The 17,166-nt window shown below is 39.9% G+C and overlaps 1 protein-coding gene across 2 annotated transcripts; it reads left to right on the top strand.

Annotated features, from left to right (window-relative positions):
• The first annotated feature begins 1,029 nt into the window (after positions 1 to 1,029).
• LOC124275483 (probable methyltransferase-like protein 24) lies at positions 1,030 to 16,776 on the top strand. 2 transcript variants are annotated; one of them, XM_046711062.1, is made up of 7 exons: positions 1,030 to 1,444; positions 2,539 to 2,640; positions 3,305 to 3,390; positions 5,354 to 5,482; positions 6,281 to 6,355; positions 14,669 to 14,810; positions 16,433 to 16,776. In XM_046711062.1, exons 1-7 carry the CDS (start codon positions 1,298 to 1,300, stop codon positions 16,748 to 16,750), a joined length of 999 nt encoding a protein of 332 aa, XP_046567018.1. In that variant the 5' UTR covers positions 1,030 to 1,297; the 3' UTR covers positions 16,751 to 16,776. The 2 variants fall into 2 exon arrangements, with proteins under 2 accessions (XP_046567018.1, XP_046567019.1); XM_046711063.1 differs by lacking the exon at positions 2,539 to 2,640.
• Positions 16,777 to 17,166: the final 390 nt, after the last annotated feature.

A 17,166-nucleotide genomic window follows, 5' to 3' on the forward strand; every position in this document is an offset into this window, starting at 1 on the left:
TACAACCGATTTCACCAGATATTTTTTATGGATGTTGAAAGTGTTTTGTTGCTTCTATATCAGGTCTAGAGCGACAAGATATCCTGAATATTCTGTCTGTCTTCTTATTCATTAAACGTTCAGCAATGCCATGGCGAACACAGTGGTCGTGAAACCTTTGTTGATGTATATCCCAGTCTGTGCTGGGAAGAGTAAGACCTTAAATAAAACAGTGCCACACCCATGAAGTGTTACAGAATACACCTTTCATCACATTTACACTATTTACATAATATGTTATTGTTAACACAGTATATCCGTTTTTGACAACTTATTCACGTTTGTTCCAAATATCCTACTGATATGTGAGGTGGTGGGATAGCCTAGTGGTTAAAACGTTGGCTCGTCACACCGAAGACCCGGGTTCGAATCCCCACATGGGTACAATGTGTAAAGCCCATCTCTGGTGTCCCCCGCCGTGATGTTGCTGGAATATTGCTAAAAGCGGCGTAAAACCAAAATCAGTCAGTCAGTCCTACTGATATGCACAGGAATCTGTCTGCGGCGTGACAATTGTCTACACAGAATTGCCTCCCCTTGAGGACGCAAGAAATCTATAATGTCGCGTTCTCCCACCGAATGAACCGCCTCCGTGGTGTAGTGGTTAGAGCGTCCGCCCGGAGACCGGACGGTCGCAGATTCGATCCCCGACCGCGTCATACCAAAAGACATTAAAATATGGTACTTGTTCGTCCCTGCTTGGCGCTCTGGTCGGCTCGGAGTCAGTATAATGTGTCTGAGTGGGGTATTCATGCTTCACTGCGACATGGTATCTCAGTGGGCTAGCACTATAAAACCAGCTTCAGTCTGGGCTAGTACAAGCAACCGTTCATACACATACACACGCATGCACGTCGTCATATGAGAGAAATATTCTCAAGCACGACGTTAAACCCAATTTCACCTCACCTCACCTCTCCCACCGAACCCGCCGTGATATTGCTGGAATGTTGCTAAAAGCGGCGTAAAACTAAACTCAGTCAGTCTCCCACCGAATGTGTTTCTATCAGTGTCATTACTATTCACGTTCGAAGTGGATTTCATCGAGGACTTACACTTACACCATTCATTATCCGGTGAGCATGTATCAATTCAATAACCCTGCCCATGCCACGTTAAGGCTGCATGTATTGTTGAAAGGTTTAGTCACATATTCGCTCGACAGCTGTCGTTATGAGTGTAGGTATTGATTAATTGGACTTCACTTTGAAAAGGTGGATTTGGAAGGAGCGGACTCCACTTGCATACTAAACTTTTCATGATGCCGATGATTACTTTTCGGCACTTCGTCCTCGTTGGCACGGTGCTGACGATTATAATGACATTTGTAACGTTCATATGGACATATCGGGAAAATGTGAGAATGGATTTAGACGATTCATCAAGGAACACAGCGGTGATCGGTGTAAGTATTTCTGCCATGATAGTCATTCAAACAAAACTATTATGTCACTTACTATTGCACTGTAGTTAATTACAAATTGTCTTTTTCTATGAGTGCACCCATTCACGTACAGAACTGCTTATATTACGCTGATACAAGCATATATTATTTGAATTGCTGACCAGTTGGTAAACGTATGGTCCTGCCCAAAATGATGAAAGGAATGGGGTGTTGCTTAGCTTCATCGGTTAACCTTGATGGCGCTGCTGCATGGTCTCGTGTACCCGTGAAGATCCGGGCTAGAATGAACCTTCAGTAACCCATGCTTGTAGTAAGAGGCGACTAACGGGATCGGGTGGTCAGGCTCGCTGACTTGGTTGACACATGTCATCGGTTCCCAATTGCGCAGATCGATGCTCATGCTGTTGATCACTGGATTGTCTGGTCCAGACTCGATTATTTACAGACCTCCGCCATATAGCTTGAATATTGCTGAGTGCGGCGTAAAACGCAACTCACTCACTCACTCACTCTCGTTACGTGACAACCATACTTGAACTTCTATGAGTAGCACGTCGTCATATGAGCGAAATATTCTCAAGCACGACGTTAAACCCAATTTCACCTCACCTCGCCTCTCTGGGTAACATTTAGAAGTTGATGTGACGAACAACGTACAAAGTTCTATAGATATACAACCTTTTTGTTATTTAACATAAGCGACGTTTCAGTGCAGAGGCTAACACTGCTATCAAGCAAGTGATGTACAATATTTAGATTTGGAGATAACGTGCGCTTTCCGACATAATGCTTATTTCGCAAACGGGCCAGCCGGGCCATTTAGTATTTGATCGAAAGAGAGGTGATTTGACCAAAGGATGTGGCAACCTGAAGGCGGACGCTAGTGTTGCATAATTTAATTTGTATGAACTGGGAATTTGGTAATTTGAAAGAAGTGGTAAGGGGAGCTGAAGTACTGGATGGTTTGTTTGTAATTTGTGTTCATGTTTTGTTTTTGTTTTATTGGGGTGTTTTTCTCAAGTTATGTGGTTTGGATTTGTTTGGTATAATATTGGTAATATGTGATAACAAATGCGTTGTCAACTGTTCTGTAGCACCAGATTGGGGTGATGGTCTGGAGGGCTCTATCTTCTAGGTCTGGCATACAGGTCTCTGTGATGATGGGTGAAAAGGGTGATCCCATGGGGAGTCTGTGGGTATGTTAAAGTATCTTGTCTTGCCTGGTGAAGTAGGTTGTGCTGATGGAGGAGCTGATGAGTCGGATGATACTGTCAGTGAAGAGGAGGGTGTCTAAAGTGGCGTGGGTTTCTTCGTAACTAACTTGAAGACAATATATTGTCTGCTTTACAGAAATATGTCACTGTAATCTTTGACTTGAAGACAAAAGCCGTTTAATGCCAGATGCACTGTTATAACAGGAAAACGTTGTTGAAATAAGTTCTAAAATGGATTCCAAACAGTGCTTGTCGAGGTCTTGCATTAAGGGTGGTTTGAGATATGGTCAGATGATACTTGACCAATAACTTATCATTATCTCGGGACACAAGAGACCTAGTCATCCAATTCACAGGAGACCTAGTCACCCAGTTCGTTGCGCAGAGTTGCGTCCCTTTGGCAAGCCAGGATCCCGATTCTCTTCGATTACGTTTGTTATCACCCTACCAGTGCTCATTGGTTTCAACAAAGTAGGAGACATCACCTTCCAAAGTCAAGGTGACACGCTCTGGGAGTTGAATGTTATCCGCTTCTGGTTTTGATCTCTTACATACTATTTAACGCTATTGGTCTTTATCATATAGATATAGGTATATGATCAAACATGTTGTCCGATTTTGTCACTTTCTTCTTTTGATATTTCAGAATCCCGTGACAGTAGGACAACCCATGCCCACGCTGCAGGTGCTGAAGACGTTGGACAGACGACAGCTGTCACAGATATACCACAAGTAAAAACAAATAAACAATAAACTTTGATTACCTGGAACTCATGCAAATACCAGCGTGTATGTCTTTTTCCATTTCGATCAGAAAAGATAGTGATAGGAATAGAGTTCGAAAAACATAATTAAACCAAACACTTTTGGGTCTAAACAAAGAAAGGAAAAGTTTACACAGCTATGTATCAATTGTGAAATAGTCGTGCGTTCTTCAGCTCACAGGGAGAATCCTATATACGCAAGGAGAGAATGGTTGGTCAAGAGGGCTAAAGTTCCTACCTTAGGAGCGTCCCTAAATCGGGCAATGATCCGAGTTTGACTCCAAAGTTCTAGCTCTATACTTAACTTGGTTTATGATCACCGACCGTTGATACCAAAGCAAGTGTTAGACGCAAGTATCACTTTTTACACAGACTGTCATGTCAAATCGCATCAATTTGGTGCAGTTCATCACTTGAGCACGCCTATAACCAATGATCACAGGTTCCTATTCTGGTTCGGCCTGATTATAATAATAAGTCATCTTGCATAGCGCAAACCAGGTGTTACCAAACACCAAGTGATTGCTCGCGGCGCTGTTGATAACACAGCTAGACTAGGCATCAGGGTGACATTTTCGGAAGAGGAAGTTGGAAGGTTGACTAGAAGGCAGAAGAAGATGAAGGGCAGATCATACCAGAGAGAGGCGGATGTGAAAGAGAAGCGTCTGTGTCCAAAGGTTTTCAGTTTGGCTGAGGGAATTGTGAGCAGTGAGTTGTTAACTGATCTGAGGCATCGAGGAGGAACATACTCTTTCACCAAATTGGTCAGGTAGGATGGAGCTGAGCCTTTGATACAGCGGTATGTGATGCACAAGATCTTGTATTCGATCCTTGCTTTGATCGGCATCCAGTCGAGCTTGACAAGGACTGGTGTGATGTGTGACCGCTCCCTGCTTCTGGTGATGGTCCGTGCAGCTACATTCTGAACGCGCTGTAATTTGGTGACAAGATCCTGACGCACATTACCCAGTAGATTGTTGCAGTAATCGAACCATGAGAGGATCATGGATCTGGCCAAATAGTGTGATGCATCACATGTCAACAGGTGACGGATGTTGGCGATGTTCCTCACATGGAAATAGCATGTACGACACACGTTATTGATATTGTCCTCCATAGAAAGGTTCGAGTCCATGATGACCCCAAGATGTTTTACTGTTGTACTGAAAGTTAGCACGGAGTGACCAACTGTAATCGAGTCCACTTTAAGCTTGGTCCGATTCATGGTTTAACTGGTCAGCAAGATGTCAGTTTTGTTGTCATTCAATTTTTAGTTTATTGATTGACATCCAGGATTTTCACATCAGAAATGCACTGTGAAACATGAGCGATCTGAGTTTCGGACCCTGATCCACAAAACGTTCGTAGCGCTACGACATTCGTAAGTCATTGATAAACCAATAGAGTTACAACAGGTCGTAACGTTACGAACGGTTTGTGGATCAGGACCCTGATTTACATCTTTAAGTTTTAACCTGACATTGTTGTGTTTGAAGGCCCTTAGTCTCCCATTCCCCCCGATCCCAATCTCTCTTTGCCCTTCTTGTGATGCGCCCATAAGCGGGTGACAGGCTCAAAAAAACAAGTGTAAACTCGTCATGCCAGTGTCCCTATTTGCTCTATGTGTAAGAATGCAAAGAGTTTCGTAACTCTGATCTAATAAGCTCGTGCTCTGCAATTAATAGCGCCATTATGGTAAAATCTTCTATGAATGTTTTGTCCCGTTTTCAAACGATAATGATAAAGATGTATATGAAAGGCAGCCAGAAAACATTCCATTCCCTTAAAGCTGCAAAAACGTAATTGTCCAACGCATATCTGGATTAACGTGTTATGTGTAAGGATTAATGACCTATTTAAATTGTTGTTTTTAAGGAAGGGGCTTTTGAGTTTGAACGAGAGTAAATAACTCAATGGGTTTTTTTATTCAGCTATGTGAACAGCGTACAGATTTCGTGTAAAAAGGTGGTCAGGCGAGGCAATGAGTTTGACGGCGGTTGGAACGTTTGTGAAGACCATCCCTACGGAATGAAGACACCCTGCAATATATACTCATTTGGGTAGGTCTGTTATATTCATTCCAGATAGTTGTATCACATTTGACAAAGATTGATCAATTTATTCATACGTTGAAAATGCCCATGTCTGGTGACAAGCTTTGATGACTAGTTACATCTATACTTCATTATCATCGATATTGTCGGTGAGTGAGTGAATGAATAAGTTTTCAGATGTGTGCAAACTTTTATTCATCAATCAAAACGTTTTGAGTGATCACATAAATTGTGTCCCTTCCTCTCTTCTCTCTTTAACTTTCCTATCTCTTCTCTCTAGTCTTTCCTGAGATGCATATAATTGAAAATGTATGTATGTAAATATTGGGTAGCGGGTATTTTAAGTTGGAAAATTTGTCCCCAATCCCTTTAAAATTTGTGAATAAATGTGTGAGTTAGGTTTTACGCCGCTTTTAGCAATATTCCAGCAAAAACGGCGGGGGACACCAGAAATGGGCTTCACCCATTGTAGCCATGTGGGGAATCGAACCCGGGCCTTCGGCGTGACGAGCGGAGGCTTTAACAACTAGGCCACTATTGTGACGGACTGCCAATGATTCTAACTGAATAACCACCAGCAGGTTCACACTTCCAGCGACGTGTGTGTGTTTTGTTATAAAATATGAAATATAGGTATTGTAAGTTAGGATCCTTGAGGTTCGAGTTTTCGCACCTCACTCAGAACATAATTTGTGTAATCCTCGGAGAACATGGGCATGTTGTTCCACTATGTATGTGCGTGCGTACGTGCGTGCGTGCGGGTGTAGTGTTTTCTCCTGATCAGTTCCACCGTACATCTTTCAGGATCAACTACGACTGGAGCTTCGACGACGATGTAGCTACAGCATATGGCTGCCATGTCCACTCGTATGATCCAAGGTGTGTGCTTTCATAAATACGGGTCCAAAAGCCAGATTTTACACTATTGTAACACAGACAAACACGATAGAAAATGCTTGATATTATCGCATTTCCCGTGTTTCCGACACTGACTTGACCGCTGTTTTAATTTCACATTAAGCTATACCTTCGAAAGATATGCTCATCAAATATTGCTGTGTGCACTTATACGTTGTCATGTGGGCTCTGCTTGGATATACAACTTCCCAGATAGCAATGATATGTTGGCCCATAGTTGGCCCATAATCACCGGTTTGGTTGGCCCATGGTTGTCAAACTGACGATGGGCCCACTTGGATATGCTCATCGGCTCCACAGTGGCCCATCATGTTGGCTCCTTGTTGGGCCAATAAACGAAAATTCATACAAACCCATGGCCCATAGTTGGCCCAACGTAGTGATTTTGTTGGCCTTATGTTGGCACCACCATTACAACATTTAGCTCTTTCCTGACTTCTGCAGTCAGAAACATAATTAAACAACACAACAAGTTAATCAAGTGAACTATTTAATTCTTTTTTTCATTGTTATTTGAACATTATTGTATTTCTTGAAAATATTCTTGTCTTAGGTCTTTTGGCTGTCGCCGCTGACAGGTTTTTCGAACCGCTCCTGAAAAAAAACCACCAAAACTTTCATGAAACTGTCAGATATCATAATTTTAGACATGAGAACTATCGTAAAAGGACATAGTATTTGACCTTATGTTTTATTTGAAACATACAACTTAATGATTGAAAACTTCTTGTTTATTGCACAGAGTGACGTTCGGATGTAGATTCTTACTCTATTATCAAGCTAAAACCAAATGATGAGAAGTATATATGCGTAGTATGTTTTGACAAGCAGCAGATTGACATTAACGAAGTATGGGGATTTGAAAACTTGAACATTATAGAAAAAGTACATCTCAGATTTGTTAAATTTGCTGTTGGCCTTCGAAGCTCCACTCCAAACTTTATGGTGTATGGCGAGTTTGGCCGAGAACCGCTCTACATCAAATTATACAAACGAGTTATTTCTTTTTGGCATAAAGTAGCAACAAATAACCAATACTGTAAACTCTCCTCACTGATGTATAATTTTATCTCTGTTAATAACTTTGGTTGTCAACTCCGATGGATATCTTTTGTTACAAGAATACTTAATACCTGCGGTTTATCAGAGGTTTTCTCAAACCCCCACAATGTCACCACGTCATGGTTGGTCCTAAAAGTTGAAGCTACTCTCAAAGATCAGTTTTTACAACATTGGCGTAGCTCCATAGAAACTAGTTCTTAAGGTCAATGTTTTAATGTTTTAAGATAAACTATGTTTTGAAAACTACTTATACTTATCCAGGGATATATATTTCCATATATTAAAACTAAGAACTTGCAACAAAAAACTTCCAATTGAAACCGGCCGATGGCATTCTATTCAAAAAGAGGAAAGAATATGTAAGTTGTGTAACGCTAACGTTGTTGGGAATGAGTTTCACTATCTCTTTAGATGTGAAACCCTTCTCCAACAGCGAAATACCTATCTCGCGACATATATGTGTGATCTCCAAAAAACATTCAATGTTAAAGAAATTATTATGTAATAAAACTACTAAACATCTAAAGAACTTAAAGTCATTTCTGAATGTATTGTATAAATCGCTTACTAAGTAATATTCAAATGATCATGTCCAGCCACTTGCCATGTATATATTTGTTTACCTATGTATTTATATATTCTCATGTACCACCGTTGGTTGGTTGAGAAATAAACTTCTCTGTCTGTCTGTCTGTCTGTCTGTCTGACAATCAGCAGATTGACATTAACAAAAACATGTAATTGAATAACAACTGGTACATTATTGGGAGAGGCCAGATGGGGACTAAGAACAAATGGAATGGTGATGAAGCCAATAAACAAGGGGGGGGATTCAGTTGTAACAACAAGCTGATAGGGTGCTTTGATAGAGTCTATAGTTTGATTAGTTCTTCATTGGTCTGTCGTTTCATGTGACTGCAAAATTTGGTTTTGTTGCAATTATTAGATTTTGTGTTAGTGAGCAATTCATTGGACTCAAATGGTGACTATAAGTTGGTGGGTTACTGGTTGAGGCTCGTGAAGACATGTTGTAGGTGGTTCCGCTCATGTTCTAGGTCATGGCTGCTGGAGCAAATGTTCTTAGCGTGCTTGATCAGGGTTGAGATGACGCCAAACTTAGTTTTAGGGGGCTGGTTTGACAAATTCGAAATCTTATCCACCAAGAATCAGGACTTCACAAAAAGAAAACATTTGGAAGCCATCAAAATCAGCGGCCACAAACCTTTGACCAATAGAGACCAAGGATACTACATACCACTGACTGACTGAGTTTGGCTTTACGCCACTTTAAGCAATATTCCAGGAATATCACAGCGGGGGACACCAGAAATGGGCTTCACATATTGTACTCATGTGGGGATTCGAACCCGGGTCTTCGGTGACGAGCCAACGCTTTAACCACTAGACTACCCCACCGCCCCCACTACATACCATTGGAATATGAAGAACTAATCAAACTATAGACTCTATCAAATCACCCTATCAGGTTGTTACAACCTATCATTCCACCCCACTCCCCACTCCCTTTCTCACTAGATCAATTTGTTGTTCTTAGTCCCCAACTGGCCGCTTCCAATTATGTTTATTTGACAAAACATACTATGTACATATATATATATACTTCTCATCATTTGGTTGTAGTCACTGTTAGCTTGATAACGGTGTAAGAATCTACATAGAAACGTCGCCGTATACGGGAGTTGTATATGGAAACAGGAGTGTAACTGACAAACACATAATGATAATAAAGTAAACACAATACATTTAAATAATTTAAAATGAAATGAGATTGATCAAAGTGGTTTAAACAGGCTACCTAAAGAAAAGAGTCAATTAAATCTTTTATCTACTCAATCAATTGCCTTTCAATACAGTATGCGTCAGTTTCTTCAGCCTAAATGATGATTTAAACCAATTATTTCACAATATATTTGCAATCAGTATCACAGAAATAACAATGCATATTTACCAGTTGAAGGCCTCCAGAAATGTAGTGTCGTCTGCTCTTTGAATATCAGGTAAAGCTATCAATGATGACAAGTTTGGTATTCGATTTGGAGAAAATAACGCTGTAAAATTCACTGTATCGTAGTTGAAAGACAGGGAAATGGATTCTTTCTTTTTGTCTGTGTAATTATTTCAACTTTCATCAAAATCTTAATAAGAAAGCATGGCTAAAAATGGCCGTGTGCTCACTCTATTATTCACAATGTTGGGCCAACGGTGGCCCAACTTTGTGAAATAGATGTAAGATCAGGGGAAAATAGGCAGAGTTTTTCAAATGTTGGCCCACTGTTAGACCAACGTGTCAAAAGCCACCGTTACTTTTAAGTCATTAAGATAACGTTGGGCCAATGTTGTCAAACTGTTGGCCAACCAAACAACCATATACCAACATTGGCCCTACACAACTTTGCTATCTGGCTTCTAGTTTGCATGTGTGGATGGATTTGACTTTAGATCTTGAAATGCATGACGTATACGTTTCCTTCTAGGGCTGGGACGGGTACTCGGGTACTCGAATCCGGGTCGGGTACACCTTGAATCGAGTCCTATTTCTAGGAATCGAGTACCCGGAAAGGGAGAGAACTCTGTAATGACAAGGGCAGATAATAAATTGTCTTTTTCATAATTGACGTAACACACAATTACATCATTGGTATTGTCCGATTAATGAAGGTTATTATTAACGACTGTAATTTATCTACGCGTGAGCGGCGGGAACGAAAAGTTCTGTGAAATAAAACACTATCTTTATACATATATTTGGCTCGTTTTCTCATTAGGTGTGCTCTCATTCGCATAATCCGGAATATCCTCTTCTATCAACACGTAGGCCCATCATTGTCTCTATAATCCAATGTGAAATGGCTAAAGGACGGGACATCGACCTTTTTTCTTAACTCATCCGTTTGGACCAAAGGTCGATAGAGGGGAGTTTCCATGTATATTCTCACGCCATTATCTGGATAAAAGTTACTACAACCAGGTGAATAGAAGTATATATGCATAGTGACAAGCAGCAAATTAACAACAACAGGTACTTCAGCAAGTAGCACATCGTTGAGGTCAACAGGAGAGTAAGATCAACAAGTCGAAATCCACTCCATTATCCAAGTGATGGAATCAATCAACATTCAATCAGCTTGTTTATTCTGAACGATGTACATCGGAATGCCGTTCTATGCAATAAACAGGGAGTTGTTATCACGTAAGTGGTATGTTTCGTTATGTATCCCCATATTGTTTACTGCAGTATAAGTGAGATCTGCTTCAGTTTGCGAATGACCAATCTTTTGAAGTTGATTTAAGTTCTACAGATTGATCTCAGATTAAAACATCTCATCCAAATTCGTGTTTTCTATTTCAGGTACTAAGAAATACTGAATTTTTACATTTTAGATATAAATCTATCGGTACCAGTTTGACGTGTCTGGTCATGAGTTAACTAACATAGTGATTATGTATTTTTACCATTACATGTGTCATAAACACGTCATTTATGCCATTATAATGTTCTCTGATCCATTTCATCATACAGCATTTATTTCATTCAATGTTTTGAAGCTCATATGATAACATGAAAAATGTTACTGTTCCAGTTCCTTTTGAAGCGAGAAATTATTTTTGTTCCTCAAGTGTTCCAACCAATATAGTCATGGTTACAAACGGCTTGATTTTAATACCTATCAAGTTAGATGTTATACACGAGTGCATGCACACAAACCCACACAAAACATCTGTAATTTGTGAATTCCGTTCGGACGATAAAGAAATATCTAATTTGATAAGAATCACTATATAAATTATCTTCCCTTACTCTGAGAGAAGCATGGCATTATTCCTTCCTTTTTAATAATTTTATCTGCATAAAAAGAAGGTATTATCAAAAATGTGAAACAAACTTCCGTATACTACCATTTCACTCACATTGCGATATTGACCATGGAATAATGTTAAGTTCAGTTTGATTTCAATGTCATAATATGTGAGGTTCCTCATTCACACATACATACAAACTGACAGCATAACACAAAACAATATGCAACCAACCAAATTCAATACAATACAACTTTCACCGCCTGTGCATACAACACTGTTAACGAATCTCTCAGGTGTGTTAGAGCGATAATCACATCGAGACATGATTAACAAACCTACAGCTCAGTGGATTTTAATAACTTACCTTTTTAATAAGAAAAGCAAGATTTATGGATGTCAACTTCTTTATTGTGAATAACACGATGTTTCGGAGCATATGCTTGCTCCTTCATCAGGTGAAAATCAGGTCACAGTAAGGAAGTTGACATCCATAAGTCTTGCTCTTTGTATGCATTCCACTTCTAAATGGCCATCAAAGATATAACTTACTTCCAGAGGCTTCTTTAAGAGGCATAAAAACTTGCAACTTGGTTTTCCTTCCAGAGGCTGTCTAAACTGACTTCACTCACTCATTAATTTAACAAGGCAGTAGGCCTTGTTAATTGGTGACTCTTAACTGCCTTGACTTACTCATCAGTTAACAAGGGATTAGGTCCTGGGCGTGCAAAGAACAATCATTTACCATCACCCACAAGTTATCCCCCCTTGTGGACATTTCCAAAATTGTAAATTTTTGGAAATCTCGTATTTCCAAAATTGTAAATGTCTTGGAAACATCATCTTTCCAAAATTGGAAATGTCTTGGAAACATCATCTTTCCAAAATTGGAAATGTCTTGGAAACATCATCTTTCCAAGACATTTCCAAGCTTGTAAATGTGGACTTTTTTTCCAGTGTAACGAGGAATGTAAGTAATGCTGATACTCTTTATATTGGTTAAATAGACGTAAATTAAATAGCCTAAGATCTGTTTTAATGTCTTATTGCCATTCTTTCAAGTTTCTATAATAATCTCTGTCAACCCGTGATTGAATTTTCAGACAGTTGACAGAAGCGCTGTATTCCTTACATTTCCGGGTACTCGATTCCGATTCGGGTAAGCACATGCGGGTACTCGATTCCATTTATTCCTACCCGTCCCAGCCCTATTTCCTTCTGCAATGTGTCAGCAGCCTAGTATACCTTCACAGTACACTTCACAGACATTCAAGAGAATCATTGTTGCTACATCATAGGCTATGCTTGCATTGGAGGATAGAAGAAAAAACAACATTTCTGTGATGAATGAAGCAAAACCCAACAGGAATGTCCATCTGCATGCGACATGAACTTGAAAATACACCAGAAATAAAACAATTATGTGCCGCAGCCAAATGAACGCTGCATTAGGTTTCAACTGAGTTAGAAGATGAATCGTAGACAGACAATTGCATTCAGAAAATGATGATCTAGCGAAAGGAATAGATTTTACAAATTTTCTCACGAAAATCTTATGGTGAGGTACAGCCTACAAATTCACTAATCAGGAAATACCCTTCAAGTTACCCCGGAACACCCAGTAAGTTTATATTATTTCAAAAAGCTGTTATTCTATAGAAGCCCGATAAAAGTCATTGAATGAAATACACTAGACGCCAAAAGAAACGTTACCCTCCTACCTTTATGAATTACTGAAAAACTATCAAAGATATGTTAGAAGGTATTAGTGTACAAGAAAGCTTAACAACACGAAATCACGAAAATAAATTCTCAAATGCATTCATCTTTTTTCAGAAGAGTTAAATTGTCCTATTTTCGTCCATGCCGAAATAAACCAATAACAGTAAGTTAGATGTCCAAAAAAATTCTACTTTGGGACAAAGATAAACCATTTAAAATCACCTTTTTCAACTATTAAACCAAGAAACAACTGTTGTAGAGTGTGTAAAATTGGAAAATAATCATTCCTATGATTTCAGTCTTTTAAAACATTTTCTGCTGATTTGCATTAGTGAAAACATGTAAAACGTGTCTTTGATATTGTGAACAAATGTTTAGGAATTTCTACAATGATCTTTGTTAACATTGTTGCTTGCAAAGTAACATTTTTCCATTTTCTGTTTACACATAGCTATATCAATCGCCAAAACGCAGCAATATTCAAGCAGTATTTGCATCAATTTCACATGTAGAATAATTCTATAGGGTATGAAGAGAGCCTAGAAAAGATTATATGATATACAAGTACGAGAAATATGCCACGATTAACAGCTGAAGAGAGAGAAAAAGCCATTGGGATGGTGCTAGATGGGGTCGACATACAATGCTGTTGCCAACGCCCTCGGATGCCACAGTATCACGGTTATAAAACTTATGTGGGAGGCTTCATACAGACTGGGGCACCGTAGACAGACCAAGACGTGAACGCTGAAGATAGGTACCTCCGTCATTAAGGAAGGAGGGTAACGTTTTGTGTACTATTGGAGTGATATAGTATGAAATGCATGTAGCATTAAACATGCATAGATTCCCCATATTAACTAATATGTATATACTATTGTATCATTCACGACGACCTATTGCAGCAGATTGTGAATGGCTATGGATATATAGTGTCAGTACTAAGTACGTCTATTTGAGTGAGTGAGTATGGTTTTACGCGGTTTTTTTGCAATATTTCAGCAATATCACGGCGGGGGACACCAGAAATGGGCTTCACACATTGTACTCATGTGAGGAATCAAACCCGGGTCTTCGGCGTGACGAGCGAACGCTTTGACCACCAGGCTACCTCACCGCCCCACGTCTATTTGAGGAACTAGACCATAAATTGAATTTATTTAGAAATTGACTATTAAATACTCTAGGGTGTTGGATGTCAGCGGTTGGGTTATTTGTATGTTTGTGGAAACGTGATACTGGTGAATCATTTCCGTAAGCGAATCATGTTTGTGTAGTCATGTTTAACGCATAACAAACATGCACGTGAGTAAGTGAGTATTGTTTTAAGGCCTTTTTAGCAATATTCCAGCAATAGCACGACGGGGGACACCAGAATTGGGCTTCATATATTGCACCCGTGTGGGGATTCGAACCCGGGTCTTCGGCGTTACCCATTAGGCTACCCCACCGCCCCCAAATACACAAGAACGTTTAGTGAGTGTATCCCCACCGTCAGCAGTTTTTCAGTTTTTGCAGCCTTTACACTATAGTCCCCATATACCTTTATGAATTTAATAACCACATAAACACGCACACAAACACACACGCACGCACGCACTCACGTACATGCACACGCACATGGGCGCACACACAAACACACAAACACTCATTGTAAATATATTGTTTCAGCATGACAAAGGTATCAGACCACGACAGGAGAAGTAACATTCATTTCCATAAGACAGGCCTTAATTCTACCCACAGCACAAACAACAAGGGTTGGAGAATGCGAACCTTCTCGTCCATTTTAAAGGAAAATAATCACACACAGGTAAGACGGATGTATTTTACGCTATCTAAGACGTGTTAGAACAGGAAACGTATTTTGGGGGGACACAAACTATGTAAAATGAATTTAAAAGGAACACAATAACTGCAGCATGTGGTAAGTGATATGACTAGTGACCATGGGCACAAGCTATATGAGTGAGTGAGTTTAGTTTTACGCCGCACTCAGCAACATTCCAGCTATATGGTAGCGGTCTGTATAGAATCGAGTCTGGACCAAACAACGACGATGAGAATCGATCTACTCAATTGGGATACGATGTCACCCAAGTCAGCGAGCCTGACCACCCTATCCCGTTAGTCGCCTCTTACGACAAGTATTGGTTGCTGAAGATCTATTCTAACCCGGATCCCAATGTATGTGGTGAACTACACACTCCAACAATCTTTATTGAACGCATATACACGTTAAGACTTTATTAAACATTCTGAACAATGGCATTACGACATCTGTTGCAAACAGCAACTCAGAAAGGCACGCAGCGTTTGTAAGTGTTTGTGTCCAGATGATGCAATAATGTCCGCATCGATCACGACGTCCGCGTGTGATTCCCCAACTCACTACCTATCGTACAGGGGTGTTTGTTGTGTAGGGAACGTCAACACTGGGATAATCACCTTTTGGCTGTTTGACGTTATCAGTGGTGGAGTAGCTAGTGGTTAAAGCGTTCGCTTGTCACGCCGAAGACCCGGGCTCGCTCCCTCCCTCCCTCCCTCCCTCACTCACTCACGCCCATATTGTCAGCAGTGCCGGCAATACATAACTGCACCACCACTGCCACTTCGTATGGATCAGATATGTCTTGACAGGTGTCACTGTCCATTACATTTCGGCATGTAGCTATTGCAACATTCTGTTAATATTAACGTTGGGCTTGTCTCGTGTTCGCCCGAGTTCGATTAGCAGTTGGAATACTCTGTTTCAAAATTGTTTTCAAACATTGAAACAGAACATGCCTAGAACGTAACTTTATTTGCCATACAGGTGTTTTTAGAAATAATATCTTTTTTTATCATAATATATGTTCCATTTGATAAATAGGTTCACATCAGTAGAACGCATTCCAAATCTCACCAGAGAATGCGACGTATAATAATGACAGCAAATCTTTTTTTTAATCACTATTTTTCTCAACGTGTTTGTGGCTGAAAGCTAAACTCAGCAATATCCCAGCAAGGTGGCGACTAACGGTAAACGATCCAATTTGGACATAACAGTGGCATCACCTGTATCTTTATGGTTCCCTCAAATCACCTCAACTACAAAGTATCCAGTTTTATCCTTAATATCTTGGCATTTTACATCATGCAGTCAGTTACTTTGATATATCAATGGATCCACTTAAGGCTATTTTGGTTATGTTCGGATATAATTTATAAATAATACATGTAAAGTTACAGTGTTGGAATACTACTGAGCGGAGTGTTGAAAACCAAAAATACATGTATATTAAACGCGATGAACGCAAAATGTTAGTAATACAATTACTATAAGCTCAGCATTTGTATTATCTGTGGTTCTCATCGCCCCGCCGACCCTTCTAATTTTATTGCACGATTGTATTAACGATTGTATTAACTCCGTTAACTTTTTTTCTATTCTAGGCTATAATCGATCTGCTCAAGATTGATATTGAAGCTTCGGAGTGGTTTGCCTTTCCTGAAATGTTACAAAGCGGAAGTTTGAAAAATGTGAAACAGTTTTGTTTTGAACTTCATATCAAGCTGAGATCTCACCCAGAGCCGGACATAGACAAGTACCTAAGAGGTCTGGAGCTGCTGAGAGACTTCTATAATGCTGGATTTAGGATATTCCTTACACACAAAAATATGATTCCTCAATACAAGTCAATGTTTGGCATGAAGCGAACAGGTTGCCATGAAATTTACATGGTACGCAGTGACACACGGACATTTGGCTAACATGGCATTTCTCTGTTTAAACCAACCTCTTGTAAACCTCTCCTCAGCAGCTTGAGAAATAAATTCACAGATTACGACAGTGTTTTGTGTCCTCACACTGCCTTGACGGAATATGTTTGGTAAACCTTGCCAGTTTTCTCCACGTATTAATTGTGAGATGTCTGCGCGTACTTAAGATAATCATACCTTGGAAGGCCAAGGAGACAGGAACGCTCCAATCGCAGGATTAACCGATATAAATTCCTGGGGCCCGTTCTGCAAAGCGATCTTAAGGCTAACTCTGTCTTAAAAGTATGTCAATTTCCACGCACGAACGCTTTGTTTCAGGTGCCACCAGCTCCTTGTTATGTGTTTCCCTCGTAAACACGTTTGGTCCTTTTCTTGGTAGTCCCCGTTCTAAGAGAACGAATCTTGTC

This window comes from Haliotis rubra, unplaced genomic scaffold (assembly GCF_003918875.1).
Source record: "Haliotis rubra isolate DU_JTF1 unplaced genomic scaffold, ASM391887v1 Scf2, whole genome shotgun sequence".
Taxonomy (NCBI): Eukaryota; Metazoa; Mollusca; class Gastropoda; order Lepetellida; family Haliotidae; genus Haliotis; species Haliotis rubra.